Consider the following 15,433-nt stretch of genomic DNA (forward strand, 5'->3'; position numbering starts at 1 on the left):
TGCAAGGTGTTAATTTTCTTTCATAAACTTCCATAAATAAAAGCCCCACTGACTATCTGTATGTATGGTATCTTCTTGAAACATCCATTTTCAGAAATAAATATATTAGGTTTTCTGCCAATTAATACCCTTAAGATGCCTGGCTGGTGCTACATTTCCTGGGTACTCAAAAAACTCCATAGCACAGTTATTTCTATATTGTAGGACAAAGCATTAAATTAAGACTAAAGAAATATATCCAATGAGTTGTAATATAAATGACAGAAAACCCTTTAATGACACAGAGGCCCTATCTTTAATATAACTCTCAAAATTACATATCATATTTAAAAAAATAAAAAGATGCAGACAGGTGTGCTGGCTAACTATATTTCTACCTCCTCTTCATTTAGTGTAGCCTTATGACTAAACTCTGGCCAAGAAAGCGTAAGTAGAAGATGGGTACCCTTAAAAGCATGTAGGTGTTTTTTTTTATGTTTTCCTTCCTATGGGCTAAAAGATTGATGTGATCCCTATTAGCTGATAAAAGACCTCAAGGAGTCTCTGTGTCTTTGCATATATTCAAATTTGAAGTAGGATAACAGGCTGGCACAATGAAGCCAGGATCTATTCACATTAGCCACAGTATAGTGAGAATATAAAGTGATGGAGTGCACACTAGCTGTACTCAAGGAATAGGTAATACAGCAATTTAAATAAATAAATAAATCAGAATAATTTAATAATAAATATTTTCAGCTTACCTCCCTGGATTCCCTTTGCCGTTGCCGTTTTGCCAGCATTATCAAGTCCCACCATCACAAGAGTCACCTTTCTTAAAATAACAAAAATTTAAAAATCACTTTTTGAGTTAATTCAATATTAGGGGGCGGGGAAATCAAAGTAAATACATTCATTCAAGCAATATTTAGGAACATCTACTGTACAAAACAATCTGCTAGATACTAAGGGTAAAATGATGAATATATATTTAAAAAGCAAAATTTTGAAGAATACCTTTAAAGTATAATCCTTTTGTTATCTAAGCAAAAAAAACCCGGGAAAATTGTACAACAGAAACCCAGAGAATAGAGAAGAAATAACGGAAAGGAAAAAAGAAAAACAGAGGGAGGGAGATGAAGTCTAACATATGAGTTATGTATGTATCATGACCACAAACTGAAATTTCTAGTTAATTGAATTCTAAGGATTATCACAAATCTGTTTTTTCATGTGAAAGTACTTAAGAAAATAACTATTGTTATATTCTAGGCACTACCTGTCTGTTCAACTCTGTTTTTAGATATGTATAGCACCTTACCAAGTATAAATCTTAAGTATAGTAACATGATTATTAAATGCTGTTTTATGTTTTTTTAAATATATCTTTATTGATTTCAGAGAGAGGGAAAGAGGGAGAGGGAGAGAGAGACAGAGAGAGAGAGAGAGAGAAACAACAATGATGAGAGACTCATTGATCAGCTGCCTCCTGCACGTGGGGATGAAGCCCGCAATCCAGGCAGGTGTCCTGACTGGGAATTGAACCTCAATCTCCTGGTCCATAGGTGGATGCTCAACCACTGAGCCATGTCAGCCAGGCATAAATGCTAAGTATTTTGAAAAAGCACTACAATTATAAAGTTTAAAATGTTTCTGATGATATAGTTAAACTTCAGAGAGTCAGGGGGAAAAAATATAGTCTAGTTCAATTTTACAATTGAAAATGCAAAACATAAGCCCAGAGTCAGAAGACATAAGACAATGAATACGTTACAAAGAACCAGAACCTAATTCACCTAAATCCTAGGGAATTCTTTAACCTGGGACAGGTATAAAGGAACAAACCTATTATATTAGTCCTATTAACGTGATAATTCAGTCCACCACTAAAGCTCATTTCTGTTCTAGGCTACACCACTGCACAATATGAGATGAGACCTTCCATTAACACAATAGATTTGGGAATATAAAAAGAAAGCCACCCGATAACACTGCTCCTGGGTTAAAACCACAGGGCCACACTCCTATTGGGTAGAGTCAGGGTTTCTGCTAAGAATAGTCATTCTTCACTGGCAATCATCCCAAGACAAAAATTTTACCTGCATTATCAACTTTAAAAATATAAGTTTACTTCTTAAGAAAGATGTGAGATATTTAGAGTACAATTTATTATTTTGTTTGAAAAACTCGTAACTACCAAATATCAAGGAACAAGATTTAAATGCAAAATAATTTCCTAAACAAAACTGAGTAAATGACTATACTAAAAAAAAAGATAAATAATATAGTATTTTAAACAGTATTTTAGAAAATTCAAGATACTACATATACAATGAGTTAGACTAAAATTATATTAACGTTAACTCAATCGCTCTTTAATAATTTATAATGCAGTTCAAGATCTACAGTGCTACTAACATCACCATGAACCAAAACAATTACTTTTGGGAACAAATCACCATTTTCTGCTTGTCTGCATCATTTATTCTATAAGTATTGATTAAGCACCTATTATACAGTAACAAATAAACATCCACAATCTCTAGGCCTCATAAACCTTACAGCCTAGCAAGAAAATAGGCATTGGAGAGGTAATTATGTGTGATGACTGTTGTAAAGGGAAAGCACAGGCAGCCACGGGAAGAGATAACAGGCAACTATGCCTATTCTAGAAGTCACGGAAGGCCATACTACAAATATGCAGCAACTGGCTCAGCAGTTCCTAGAAACATCATAAAACCTTTCCCATCCCTTATGAGGCAAAGTAAAAAATCTTATATATACCTTTCCCCCACACCCCCATTCTTGTTAAAAAACAACCTTCCAAACTATTATTATTACATATTCCTCTTAAAGCTAGCTACCAAGAATGTTAGCTTTTACCTTAAAAGTTGTCCATTTTGGCCCAGCCTGTCGGGCTCAGTGGTTGAGCATCAACCTATGAACCAGGAGTTCAGGGCACATGCCGAGGGCTGCGGGCTCTGTCCCCAGTAGGGGGCATGCAGGAGGCAGCCCGATCAATGACTCTCATCATTGATGCTTCTCTCTCTCTCTCCCTTCCTCTCTCTGAAATCAATAAAGATATATTTTTTAAAAAGTTTTCCATTTTTTAATAAGATATTAGGTTCAAATAAAAAAAAAATCCTTCAAACACAAAAATCACTTTGGAAAATTGTAATCATGCTGAGACTAGCACAAAATAAGCCTCTCTGGATTTCTATTTTTACTTTGACTAACCTTGCAAGTAGTTAATGTTTAAGATCATTAAGACATATATTTGAAAACATGGATTTAATTAAATACCTGAGGTAATTAAAGCTTTAATGAATAAACATAACACTAGCAGTACAAATAAAAATCACAGTGTGAATTCCTACAATGCCTTAATAAAACTAAATTTATACATTCATAATAGAATGAATTTAAAAAGTTAACATTTACCTAACACTCAAAATTCTATGCAACTCTTTAAATAATGAAGATGTACAATCTAATGCATGTTAAAATGTACATGTCATTATAGCTTTGTAAAATATAGTAAATTGTCACTGATTGGAAACAGCTGGGCTGTGGTGCTCTATGACCAACACTAAGATGAAAGACTGTCTATGTCTTTTAATCTTATGATCATTGATCAAATACATTAGCCCTTCAATTGAAAAAAAAATTATATAAAGGGTTCTTAGGTTTATAGTATGTAGAAAAGTTGCCCCAAAATAAATCAATCATTTAGTCATTTGGTCAGACAAAAATTCAAAAAAAAGTAGGCATCAGCCATTGTGGACACAAAAATACCTGAGACATGTTTTCTATGCCAGAGTGCTCATGCTCTAATGGGCGTGACCAAAATGTAAACAAATATTGGTAGATTGTGACATGATAACAGTTTAAAATGCTCACCTATAAACACAAGATGCTACAGGAAACAGAGCAAGGGTACTTTATCCAGCTAGAGATACAGGAAAAGATCAGGGAAGCTTCTTACACAAGGTAATGCCTCAGCTGAGTTCTTATAGTGGAGAAGTTTGCCAAGCAAGGGGTAGGTGAAAACAGAAAAAGGAGAAGAGATTCCAGACTGAGAACACTGCCTGAAAAGACATCAGAGCAAGGGGAGGGAGAACGGGCAGGGTTTGAGCTGCTGAACCCAGGGGTTAAGACCGCACTTCGGTACAGCAGCCTTAAACAAAAGGAGAACAGGACTGTTTGACTCATACATAATCCCAAATCAATACAACCATGTATTGAGTCTAAAGGAACGTGACATACTTTTACTTAAGAAACCAGTATTATCAAATAGTAAATAATCTGAGCTTTTTAGAAGTTGAAAGTGACCATTTCACTCTTATTACAGTTATTCCTGATCTTTAATTATATACCAAACTAGAAAGGTTGATATGGAAAGAACTCTGATATTGTAAGATGTACAGTATATTTGTACTATAGTAATAAGTAACATAATAGGGATTGTGGGCACTCATATATATATATATATGGCTACAAACCTGGTGTTAGATCTGTGTTCAACTCCCAGATTTGCCATTTACAAGCTATATGACCTGGAATACATTATTTAATTTCTCAGAATTTCATCAGTAAAATGGGATAATAACAATATTCACCCAAAAATTAAGACAATGCAAGTAAGGTACACAATGCCTGTGACACATAGTAAGTGCTCAACCAACAGCTATTCTTTTTACAGCACCAAATTCAAAACAGGGAACCCAGCTGGCGTGGCTCAGTGGTTGAGCATCAACCTATGAACCAGGAGGTCACAGTTCAGGTCAGGGCACAAGCCAGGGTTGCAGGCTCAGTCCCCAGTAGGGGGCGTGCAGGAGGCAGCCGATCAATTTTTCTCATCATTAATGTTTCTGTCTCTTTATCCCTCTCCCTCCTTCTCTCTGAAGTCAATAAAAAAATATATATATATATATATTTATAAATATATATATAGTTTTAAAAATTTTTTTAATTCAAGACAGGGAGTCCATGAGATGAGACCAGAGAGATGGGTAGGGACCAGGTAATGGAGGACTATGGGGTTCCGTTTTGCACATGTTGACAGCGGTGCTTGTGACCCTGAAGTCTGAAGCTGGAGGAGAGACCTGGACTGGGATTATGAGACACATCAGTGTCAGTTGAAACTGGGAGAACGTATACAAGGGCCCAGAGAGAGCACAGGAGGAAGAGCCAGTGGACAGGGCAGCATGGAATGCTGAGAACCTTTGAAGAAACCCTTAAAATTGAGGTCAGAAAGAAAGGAGATCAAAGAAATGGCAGCAACGCAACAGTTTCCAGAAGGGTTAAAAAATGAACACTATCAAATAGTGCAAAGTTTTGTAAAATAAAAGTATCTTTTTGGTAATTGCCCCAAATTAAGCACCTCAGAAATAAATGCTCTGTTTTCCCCAAACCCTGCAATAACCAATGCTTTGACTTTATGTAGCATGTCTGACAGTTCAAAGCTATTTTACCGTCTCCATACTGTCCCTGCACGTAGAGCCCAAGGTTACAGTGCTACTAGAAGTTAGTCAAGAGCAGTTTCCATGGGAAGTTTAAATACAATGGTTTGTAAAAGCAACACCAATTATTACTATTTTAAGGGTAACTTGAACCATTTTATTTACCCTAAAACTTACTTACATTTATATATATATACACAAAGATATACATCAGGTATCCAGGTAGTTTGGCTCATTTTCATGAAGATATCTTGTAATTTTTCCCCCCAGATGTAGGCTTATCACAATCATAGCCTGGATCTAATAGAAGGTAGATTACCTAGTAATGGGTAAATTAACTAAAGTCATGAACTGCATGCTGCTAATAAAAGCTACCTATGATAATGATGAAAATCAAGCCATGGTATTTTTCTGCTTAAAATCCTTAAACAGAATCAAGTCTAAGCTCTGCATGCAGCCTCCTCCCCTGCCACTCCCCAGCAGGCCTGCAAGGCCAGGGATCCCCCCAGTCCTTCCTGACCATCTGTGCAAACACAGTAAATAGACCCTAACTTTTTCATGCAACTTATACAAGTCTCCTCTACTAGAATTTCTCTTCCTCAACTTTGTAGCCCCTGGATCAAATATGCTGGGAACACATTAGGCATCTTTACTGAATGAAACAACATAAATATAATTTCTGATGCCCCATTTGCTAAGTAAATACTAAGTAAAATTAAAATATATAACTTTGAGAAAGTACTGTATAGGATTTATAAAAATCTTTACATCAAGGTAACAGTTCAATATTAGAGAATGTAATAAAAATCACCTATCTTCTAACATCAAACTGGCTAAAGTTTTCTGAAAAAGTTTCATGCTTATGGTTTCAGGGTAAGTGTTATTTTCAATTAACTGAAGAAGATTTTTAAAACTGAAATAACTCCAAGTTTAAAAAAAAGAAAAGAAAAATAGGGATTAAGAGAATAAAGGCCTGTTTTATATATTTTATCTCATAGTCCCTTTTTATATAAAAGATGTACAAATAAGTAACATAATATTGGAGTTTTGAACTTAGACTCAGAAAACATTTGAATTTTGAAACTTTTCTAAATGACATTATCTCAATCATTTGAACATCTACAACTCTAAACCTCATCTGTCAACTAAGGAAGACAATACCTCAAATGAGGTAATTACATAAAAGTTATTCCTAATAAAAATATTATGCAAGTCAAAGTAAAATATTTCACTAAAAAACAAAATGTGACACATCAAAACTGGTATTTATTACCTAAAATATTTAAAACTATATGAAGCAAGTTCTAAACTTAAAAGTAGCATAAGCACATATATGAAAAGGGACTTGGAAATACTTTTATAATAGATAATTGAGAATGAAAGAAACCTACTACCAAAAACAATGATACAATGGAAAAAATTACCAAAAAAAATTATGATGATTTTATTGTACAAGTGAACAACTTTCTGACATTTTATTTTATTTAAAACACTTTTATTTTTATTTTTTATTTTTTTAATATATCTTTATTGGTTTCAGAGAGAGGAAGGGAGAGGGAGAGAGAGATAGAAACATCAATGATGAGAGAATCATTGGTTGAGCCCGCAACCCAGGCATGTGCCCTGACCAGGAATCGAACCCCAATCGCCTGGATCCTAGGTCGACGCTCAACCGCTGAGCCATGCCTGGCTGGGCTCTGACATTTTAATTCAGATTGTACAAACCAGGATAATATTACATCAAAATCACTATCTAAATTCATGGAGCACTAATAAATAGTAAGAGGACCAAACTTGGGATCATATGCTAGCTTTTAAGTCTTGATCAAATGAAATTTTTAGTGTCAGTTTGTTCATTTCTAAAATATAAAGGGGTACAAAGGATATCTCTAGGCCCCTACCTAACCTAAAATTCTAAAAGTCTTACCCCTAAGAAGCTGAAGGGGAATAAAAAGAAATATAAGATATTCCAGTTCTGCATACAGCACACCAGATAATCCTTGCTAATCTGTATGTACAGTTTAATTAAGAAATTAAGAACTCAGCAATTTCTATAAATGGTATAGATTTACCGTTATATTTATTTAGACCATGAAAGATGTCTATTAGGGTGCTAACTACTCCCCCACTGAAATAAATTCATAGCAAAGATGACACACCACATCACCATATGTTTACTCACACTACACTGATCAATGCACACTGCTTACTGTGACATCCAAGGCTCTTCTTTCAGACTTGACCACCATGAACAACAATTTACTAATAAATCTGAAGTAAAGCTTTGCTAGTCTGAAATAGGGCATAAACACCCCCCCCCCAGATGGGCAAAGAACTAGCAATGCCAATCAGTGGGTAACTGTGGGGCAGAATGGTAAGAGATGAACAGGGTGCAGGGACCTTCAAGGACTTATTGTCTATTTCTTTAGGGAAAAAAAAATTGAAATGTCATGAGCAAAAGTTAATATTTGTAAAAGCTGGGTGGTGAGCATGAGTACTTATTACATTTTTTGTTTAAATGATGGTAAAATACTTTTTATTATTTTAAATTATAATATTACATAATTCTTGTTGCCAAAATTCTTTCACTTAAATTAATGTGAATTTTCTGCTTCTCTTAAGTGGGCCATTCTTGAAATCATGCTCACAGTAACCTGAAAGAGCACAAATTTCCTCAAGACCCAAGTAAAATTAAACCCCGTCCAAAATCCTGCTACCAATTTCTGATAAAAATCTTGAAAATCATCTTTCAACTCTTGAATATTCTATCATACTTTATATGCACTATTTCATCAACTAGATGCTATTTGGTATAAAAAATAGGAGTTCAGAGTAGGTACATAATAATATGTAAGGGTGAGAACCTGCTTACAGATATTTACTGGTCCAGATATTTACTGAGCACCATGGCTTAACAGACCTTGTGTTGAGCCCAGGATGAAAGCTGCTTCCAATACACAAAATAAATTTTAATAAAGATTTAAATGTTAAAAATTAAAACACAAATGTACTAGGAAAAAGCAAAAGTGAATATAATCTTGAAGTAGTAATGAACTTCCTAAATGTTATACTGAAAGAGTGATATATTTGAATAAAAAATTTTAAATGTTTATAATTCAAAGGCCACCAAAAAATTAAAATACACAATAGAAGAAAAACATATTCAATATATACTACCGAGAAACAGTTCCTACCATAAACACTTAAAATCTCTTTTAGAAAATTCAGTAAGAAAATGCACCTGCCCCAATAGAAAAACATGGAAAAGAATCATTGGGAAATTCCCAAACAAGACGATTATCTTACCATTAATCAAGAAAATAAAAACTAAAACCAAACAGTGTTTCCTTTTATAACCTGGAGAGAAAAAAAACTCCCATTTTTTAAGAGGGAAAAAAAAGGCACTCTCAACTACTGTTAGTAGGAGTAGAAATTAGTTGGGGGAAAAAAAAGCTTTTTTGAAGAGCAATTTAACAATATATATCAAATGCCTTAAACTTTTTCATATCATTTGGTCTAGAATTTTCAAAGGTATTTATATAAAAATGCTCCCCAAAGCACTGTTGGTAAATAGTGAAATATTTTAAACGTTCTAAATATATAATAACAGGAATGATTAAATACACTTGGATGAATCTATGCAACACCCTACTCTGCTGCTCTTAAAAAGATGTTGAAGAAAAATGATGCCAAAAAGATGTGAATTATACATTAAAGCAAAAAATAAAAAAATAAAAAGAAGTTGTGAAACAGCACTATTATCTCATTATTGTTTTAAAATTTACATGTATGTAAGAGATTCTACACTAAAATACTAAAAATGGTAATCTCTGGAGGCGTGAGATTATGGGTAACTTAAATTTAGCACTTTTTGCTTAACTGAGCCTTCAATGTTCTACAATAAACATGCATTACCTTTAAGTAGCAATAAACATAATTAGTTTTTAAAATAACAACAGCTCCTGTCCACAAGATATCTTGGAGGACTACTGAAAAGAGTTGAGTAAACATTTCATTATAATACATGGATAAGTAGAGACAAATACAAGGTTCTAGGCAAATATAGTGAAAAGGTAAAGAACATAGCTGGAATTCAAAGACAGTTTCCTGAAGAAAAGAATCTCCCAGCTGAGATTTGAAGAATGATTAGGAAGAGCCAAAGAAGAAAAGGCATTTGGGAGGAAAGGGGGAACTAGAGAGCTTAAGTACCCCAAATTTGGCATGACAAGAGGAGAAGGAACAGTTTATGAAGAGTCCACTTAGCCAGGTTCAGGTCAAATCACCAGTAACTTCTAAGAAATAAGATTAGATGCTATCCTGAAGGGAATTAGGAAAGATCGAAGATTTAAAATCTGTGGTATACTAAAAACACCACTGACAGCAGTGTGGAGGATTCATCAGAAGGGATAGTGGAAAGTCTGTCAAGTAAATCTGGGAGAGAGTGGAATAATGGAGAGAGCAGTGGGTATGGAAGGGCTGAAAGAGTGTAAGATATTTAAGTGGCAAAAAAACCCCACAGGTAGAAACCAAAGGATTTGATGATTTAAGAGAACAAAGCTCAAAAGGGTGTCCAAGATTACTCTTGGCCTCTGATCTGGGTAACATGGAGGCAGAAGCAATTTGTCATGGAAATGAGAGGATTTAAGTGCAATTTTGGATGAGCTGGAATTGAGGGTTTTGTGGACATGTATATCTTCAAGTGGTAGATGAGTCTTTGTGCTGGAAACTTGGACTTGGGAGTGAATGTTGAGGTGGTAGCTGAAGTCCCAATATTAGGTGAGACTGACCATAAGGGAGAATGCATAGAAGAAAAGAGCTGAAGACAGACCCTGGGGCAAACTTGGAAGTCAGATGAAAAAAGGCTAACTGGCAAAGAGACATGGAAAAGAAAAAGGCAGAAAGGTAAAGATTTAAAAAATCAGGAAAAAGAAATCAGAGAATTTCAAAAAGAGAGTGGTTTTAGGTGTCAAATGATGCTAAGAGATTGAAAAGAATTCATTGGATTTAATAGCCAGGCCATATCTGAGATAGTAAAAACAACTGAATTGAAGAGTCTGGGCAGAAGTCTTCTAATGAAAGAAGCTAAGGAATACATTAGAGGGGAGGAAGTTGAGAAATTTCCTATAATCCATAACCAACTGTTAAATTTGGAGTGAAGGGAAGGAGGAAGGGTGGTTAGGGGCTGCAGGGAAAGAGGGTTAATATGGTAGACCCAGAATAATGGCCTCCCAAAAATATCTACATTCTAATCCCTGGAACCTGTGAATATGTTACCATACGTGGAATTTTGCCAAAGTGATTAAGGATCTTGAATGGGGAGTATATCTTTGAGTATCCAGGAAATCACAAGATTCCTTATAAGGGAGAGACAGAAGATCAGGGAGAAGATGCTAAAATGCTATGCTGTTGGCTTTGAGGATGGAGAAGGGGGCCATGGGCCAAATAATGCAGACAGCCTCTTTCCTTGTTAGAAAAGGCAAAGAAAAACAGATTCTTCCATAGATCCTCTAGAAGGTATGCAATTCTGCTGACCCATTTTGGGCTTCTGAAGTGAAAACTATAGGATAATAGTTTGAAATCACCAAATTAATAATTAATTACAGCAGCAATAGGAAACAGTTAGGTTTGATTTTTTAGGTAGGGAAACCGAGGATCCTTATGACTTTGATTAAATTTAGTTTTAAATCCTAGCTCTAGAAATCATATCTATCTCTATATATACTCCTCAGAGACCCAGCCTTTCCTCCAGATAATCAGCAAGTGCCAAGGCAGCAGAAGACAGCAGCCTGGAGCTGAATCATGGTCACACCATCTGGAATTCTGGCAGGCTAGCCACATCTTGACCCTAGTTATGTTACAGTTCCTGAGCCCTAAGGTGGAACAACCACCAACTACTTTTCCATGAGACTAGGCAGAGAGATGCCAGGAAAGACCTCAAAAAGCTGTCCTCAGGACCTGAAGAAATGATTCATTACCCTTACCTCACTTCCAGCCAATCAGCTCCCAGCGTGACCCCAAACCCCAAACCCACCATGTCTTGAGATTTTGCCCTATATAATCTGTAACCTATGTGCCATAGAGGAGTTCTCGCTTCTGAGCATTAGCTCCCCATTCTCCTGGGTAGCACCATTCATCAATAAAATAGTCTTTTTTCCACTGCAGTTCTCCGTGTCTAGTGTAGTGTCCGGCTCTGCCAGCACTGAGTGGACAAACTCTATCTGTTCTATAACAGTAAGAGGGGCTTGAGGATGTTTATGTACTGAAGGAGTAGGAGCGAAGTTCTGAGGACAAAACAAAAAGATTTATATAGTTTGGATAATAAGGTTGAACAACAAATTTGGGTGTAAAAGATTAGATTTTTCTTGTACCCCAAAAGTCCTCTCTTTGATCTCTGGCCAAATGCTGAACAACTGAAGTTCACCAGGAAGTGGGAAGAAATGGAATAAAGAGTACAGGCATAAGAATTAGCCTTGGAAAAGAAAACAGACCCTTCCTCCACTAACACAGAAAAGTACAAAATGGTGAGTACAAATGAAATGAGGAGGGAAATTTACTAATCAGCACTTGTCTCCTAGGATCATAGGTGTTATTTACTGAGGAAGTAATATGTGCAAAGTATCAAGTACTTGCACAAATTTTCTTTCTCAAAATGCTGCAAGACAGAAGTTATCCACACTTCACACATACACACACACACAAAAATTGCCAAAACTCCTAGGATTCAGATGCAAATCTGTTTGAGTCAAAACACTATGCTGAGAGATTGGGCAGACACCAACATTGGGCAGACAAGGTTAACAGCACCAGTAACAAGACATATTAACATCACACACCCCTGGATATAATGTACTAAGAAGGATACCTCATCTCTGCGGCGTCCCTCTTGCCTAATTAATGCAACAATACCTTTACCAAATCACAAGAAAACATCAAACAACTACAAAACAACTAACAAGTACTCTTCAAAGTCTCAAGATTATATAAGACAAGGGAAGACTGAGCAACTACTAAAGATTGGGGGAGACCAAAGAGACATGACAAAGTATTGTGGAATTCTGGAATAGATCTTGGACAAAAAAAAAAAGGGGGGGGGGGCAGTAAATGTTAAAACCGGTGAACTCAGAATAAAATCTGTAATTTAGTTAATAATATTGTACCACAGTTAATTTCTGCCCGGCCGGTGTTCTCAGTGGTTCAGCATCAATCGACCCACGAACCAAGAGGTCAACCCAGTTCAATTCCCTGTCAGGGCACATGCCCAGGTTGTGGGCTCAATCATCAGTAGAGGGCATGCAGGAGGCAGCTGATCAATGTTTCACTCTCTTATCCATGTTTCTCTCTATCCGTCTCCCTTCCTCTCTAAAAAAAAAAAAAAAAATCAACAAAAAAGTTAATTTCTTAGCCTTGATCACTATATTAAGGTCTCAAAGTAAAAGTTTTTTTTAAAAAAAGGTTTGCACTGCTTCTGTAGGAGCACAGCACTTACATAACTATGTGTCTAGCTATTAGTCTATTCAAGACTAGTTTATATAGATTGAAAGCCTAGCTCAGATTCTGACTGGTGGTTAACAATAGCATGCCTGTAGTCCCTGAACTGCCTGGCATCCTGGTCCTCACTCCTGACCTAGACTGGTGCCTTAACACTTGATCTCTGACTCCTACCTTGTCCTTATCACACATTCTGAATACTGCATCTAATCCCTGACCCCAGTTCTCCAGAATAATGTGCTCACTGGGAGAGCATCTAAGAGAGGATATGATAGGTGGGTAAACCCAAAAAGTGCAGGATATATTAGGTAAGTCAGCAAAGTAACCGCAAAACATAATGTATCAATAAACATCACCTTCACTTACACTCATGTCTCACATTTGCAATCATATCTCCATAAAATATGAACATGAAAAGAAAACTCATAAGGAGCAGCATAGCCAAAAGCTTTCGTAATACAAAACAATAGACCATAAAGGTACAAAACTTGATACTTTAAATCAGTTTACTCATTTCTCATTTATTCCGGTAATTGGAACTACTTGCGAATATTATTTCCATTAGGATGATTATTGCTAAGGAGTTATCAAACTACATACAATGTTTTGCAAATATTTATTTAGTCACTATTATGCACTAGGCATTGAACAACAATACTTAAAAGATGGGTGAAATCCAACTCATTTTTAATTCCTTTGACAGGTAACTCTATCCAACACTGAGAGATATTTACCTATGCCCTCTATATTAGGCCATGATCTAGATCAGGGAGGACCCATAGAAATATACTGTAAACCATATATGTAAGTTTAAATTTTCTAGTAACTGCATTTTTAAAAAGTGAAAATAAAAGGTGAAAATTATTTTAATATATTTCATTTAATCCTCTATATGCAAAAGTTATTTCAACATGTAATCACACCAAAAAAAAAAGGGCGTAAGATATTTACTTATTTTTTGGCATAATAAATCTTCTAAATCCACTTTGTATTATTGTTAGACAGACATTGTTAGAGCAGAGCAAGGACTATGGGCCAGGTACAGAAACTCACCAGGGCAGAAAGCCCCAGATGCCTAGGAAGGGGCAAAACTGGGAAAACCTTGTCCCCAGGGTAACCTAACCTATCCACTGGTCATTCAGTTTAGACCCCCTGAGCCTTTCCTCCCTAAAGATAACATTTAGGCCTCAGCTGTATTTCAGCTCCAGGCCCAGAAAAGCAGCAAAACTGGACAAGTGACACTGTGGCTGCCTCAGGACCAGCTGCATTGACTAATGACCCCCTGGAACCAGCCAATCAGTGGAGACTACGACCCTGAAAATGCACACCAGGGAAGCTGATGAATATTCTATTGAGACCCTCCCCTGAAACCTCTCCTAAGATTTCCATCTGCAAGAGAGAGATAAATATGCTTAAGACAAAGGACCCAGGGTGCTCTCCTCCACAGGGGAGTTTGCCAGTGCCATACCCTTCGCCCTTCTTCCTTCTGATGGGTCCCAAGACTTGCAACCAGGAAGCAATAGGCAGTGGCACTTGTCCAAGGCTTACCCCCTGTCTCCAATGTCCCCTTCTCTCTGACTTCTCCGTGAGCCAAAGCAGCCCAGCCTGGGCTCTCCTGTTGCTTCTTCTATGCACCTTCCTTCCTTGTTTCACAGTTGTAGTATATTTTTGCTGCCATCACAGACCCAATACCTTTTGGCTCAGTACTGTGTAGCCCTTCCCCTTGGATATCCCCATCCTCCTTCCCCTTTTCCTTAAATAAATTTAATTTTTCTTTATTCACCATCTGAGATGGCTATTTAGCCTGCCCACACATCAAGGACATTAACCTTTCAATTATATGCTTACAGCATCTCAATTCGGACTAACCACATTTCAAATGCTCAATTGCCACATGTAGCTAGACACTACTCAGATGGACGATATAGATGCTGCTTGCACATCAACACATTCTCCTTTCTCTAAACTCTGTCTTTTCCTTAAACAATTATCCCTGATATTACACTATGCCTGCTAAGAGAAGCAAACACAAAGAATGATGAATTAAACTGAAAACTCCTTTGGAGTGTAAGTTTTTGGGGTGTTTTAGTTAAAAGGGCACATGGCATTGTGACCTCCTCTAAAAACAAAACACATTTTTTAAAAAGCAGAAACAGAAAAAAAATTAAGGGACCATTTATTATGAATGATCCTCAAATCTTAGTAGAGACTCTGTAGTCAGCACAGAACATGATTAAAACAAATCTATAAACCCAAACACATCTTTGACTCTATCAGTCAGTCATATTACTTATATTTAAAACATTAAAATCCAGTAGAATTAATAAAGGGGAAATAATTTAAAAAGTTTTGTTTAGAGCACATTTCTTTTCCAAATGTAGACATATATTTTTTCCTTATAATATACAAGTATAGCTTTAATGATTTATTCTTTAAGGGATAGTTCATCCTTACGGTGAATGCTATGCTTGAAATGTTAATTCAAAAAAAAAAATTTTACTACA

At 36.1% G+C, this 15,433-nt stretch overlaps 1 protein-coding gene across 4 annotated transcripts in view; it reads right to left on the reverse strand.

The window, feature by feature from the left end:
* The window catches only part of ARL13B (ARF like GTPase 13B), a 68,601-nt gene that overhangs the window by 51,362 nt on the left and 1,806 nt on the right, over positions 1 to 15,433 (reverse strand). For 2 of the 4 annotated variants that reach the window (XM_081139414.1, XM_081139413.1), the window contains exon 2: positions 744 to 814. In XM_081139414.1, the coding sequence (XP_080995540.1) occupies positions 744 to 814 (71 nt within the window). Of the gene's footprint in view, positions 1 to 743; positions 815 to 12,598; positions 12,705 to 15,433 lie in introns of those variants that run through there. The other 2 variants (XM_081139415.1, XM_081139416.1) reach the window with 2 other exon arrangements.

Source organism: Miniopterus schreibersii, assembly GCF_964146895.1.
Source record: "Miniopterus schreibersii genome assembly, chromosome: 5".
NCBI lineage: Eukaryota > Metazoa > Chordata > Mammalia > Chiroptera > Miniopteridae > Miniopterus > Miniopterus schreibersii.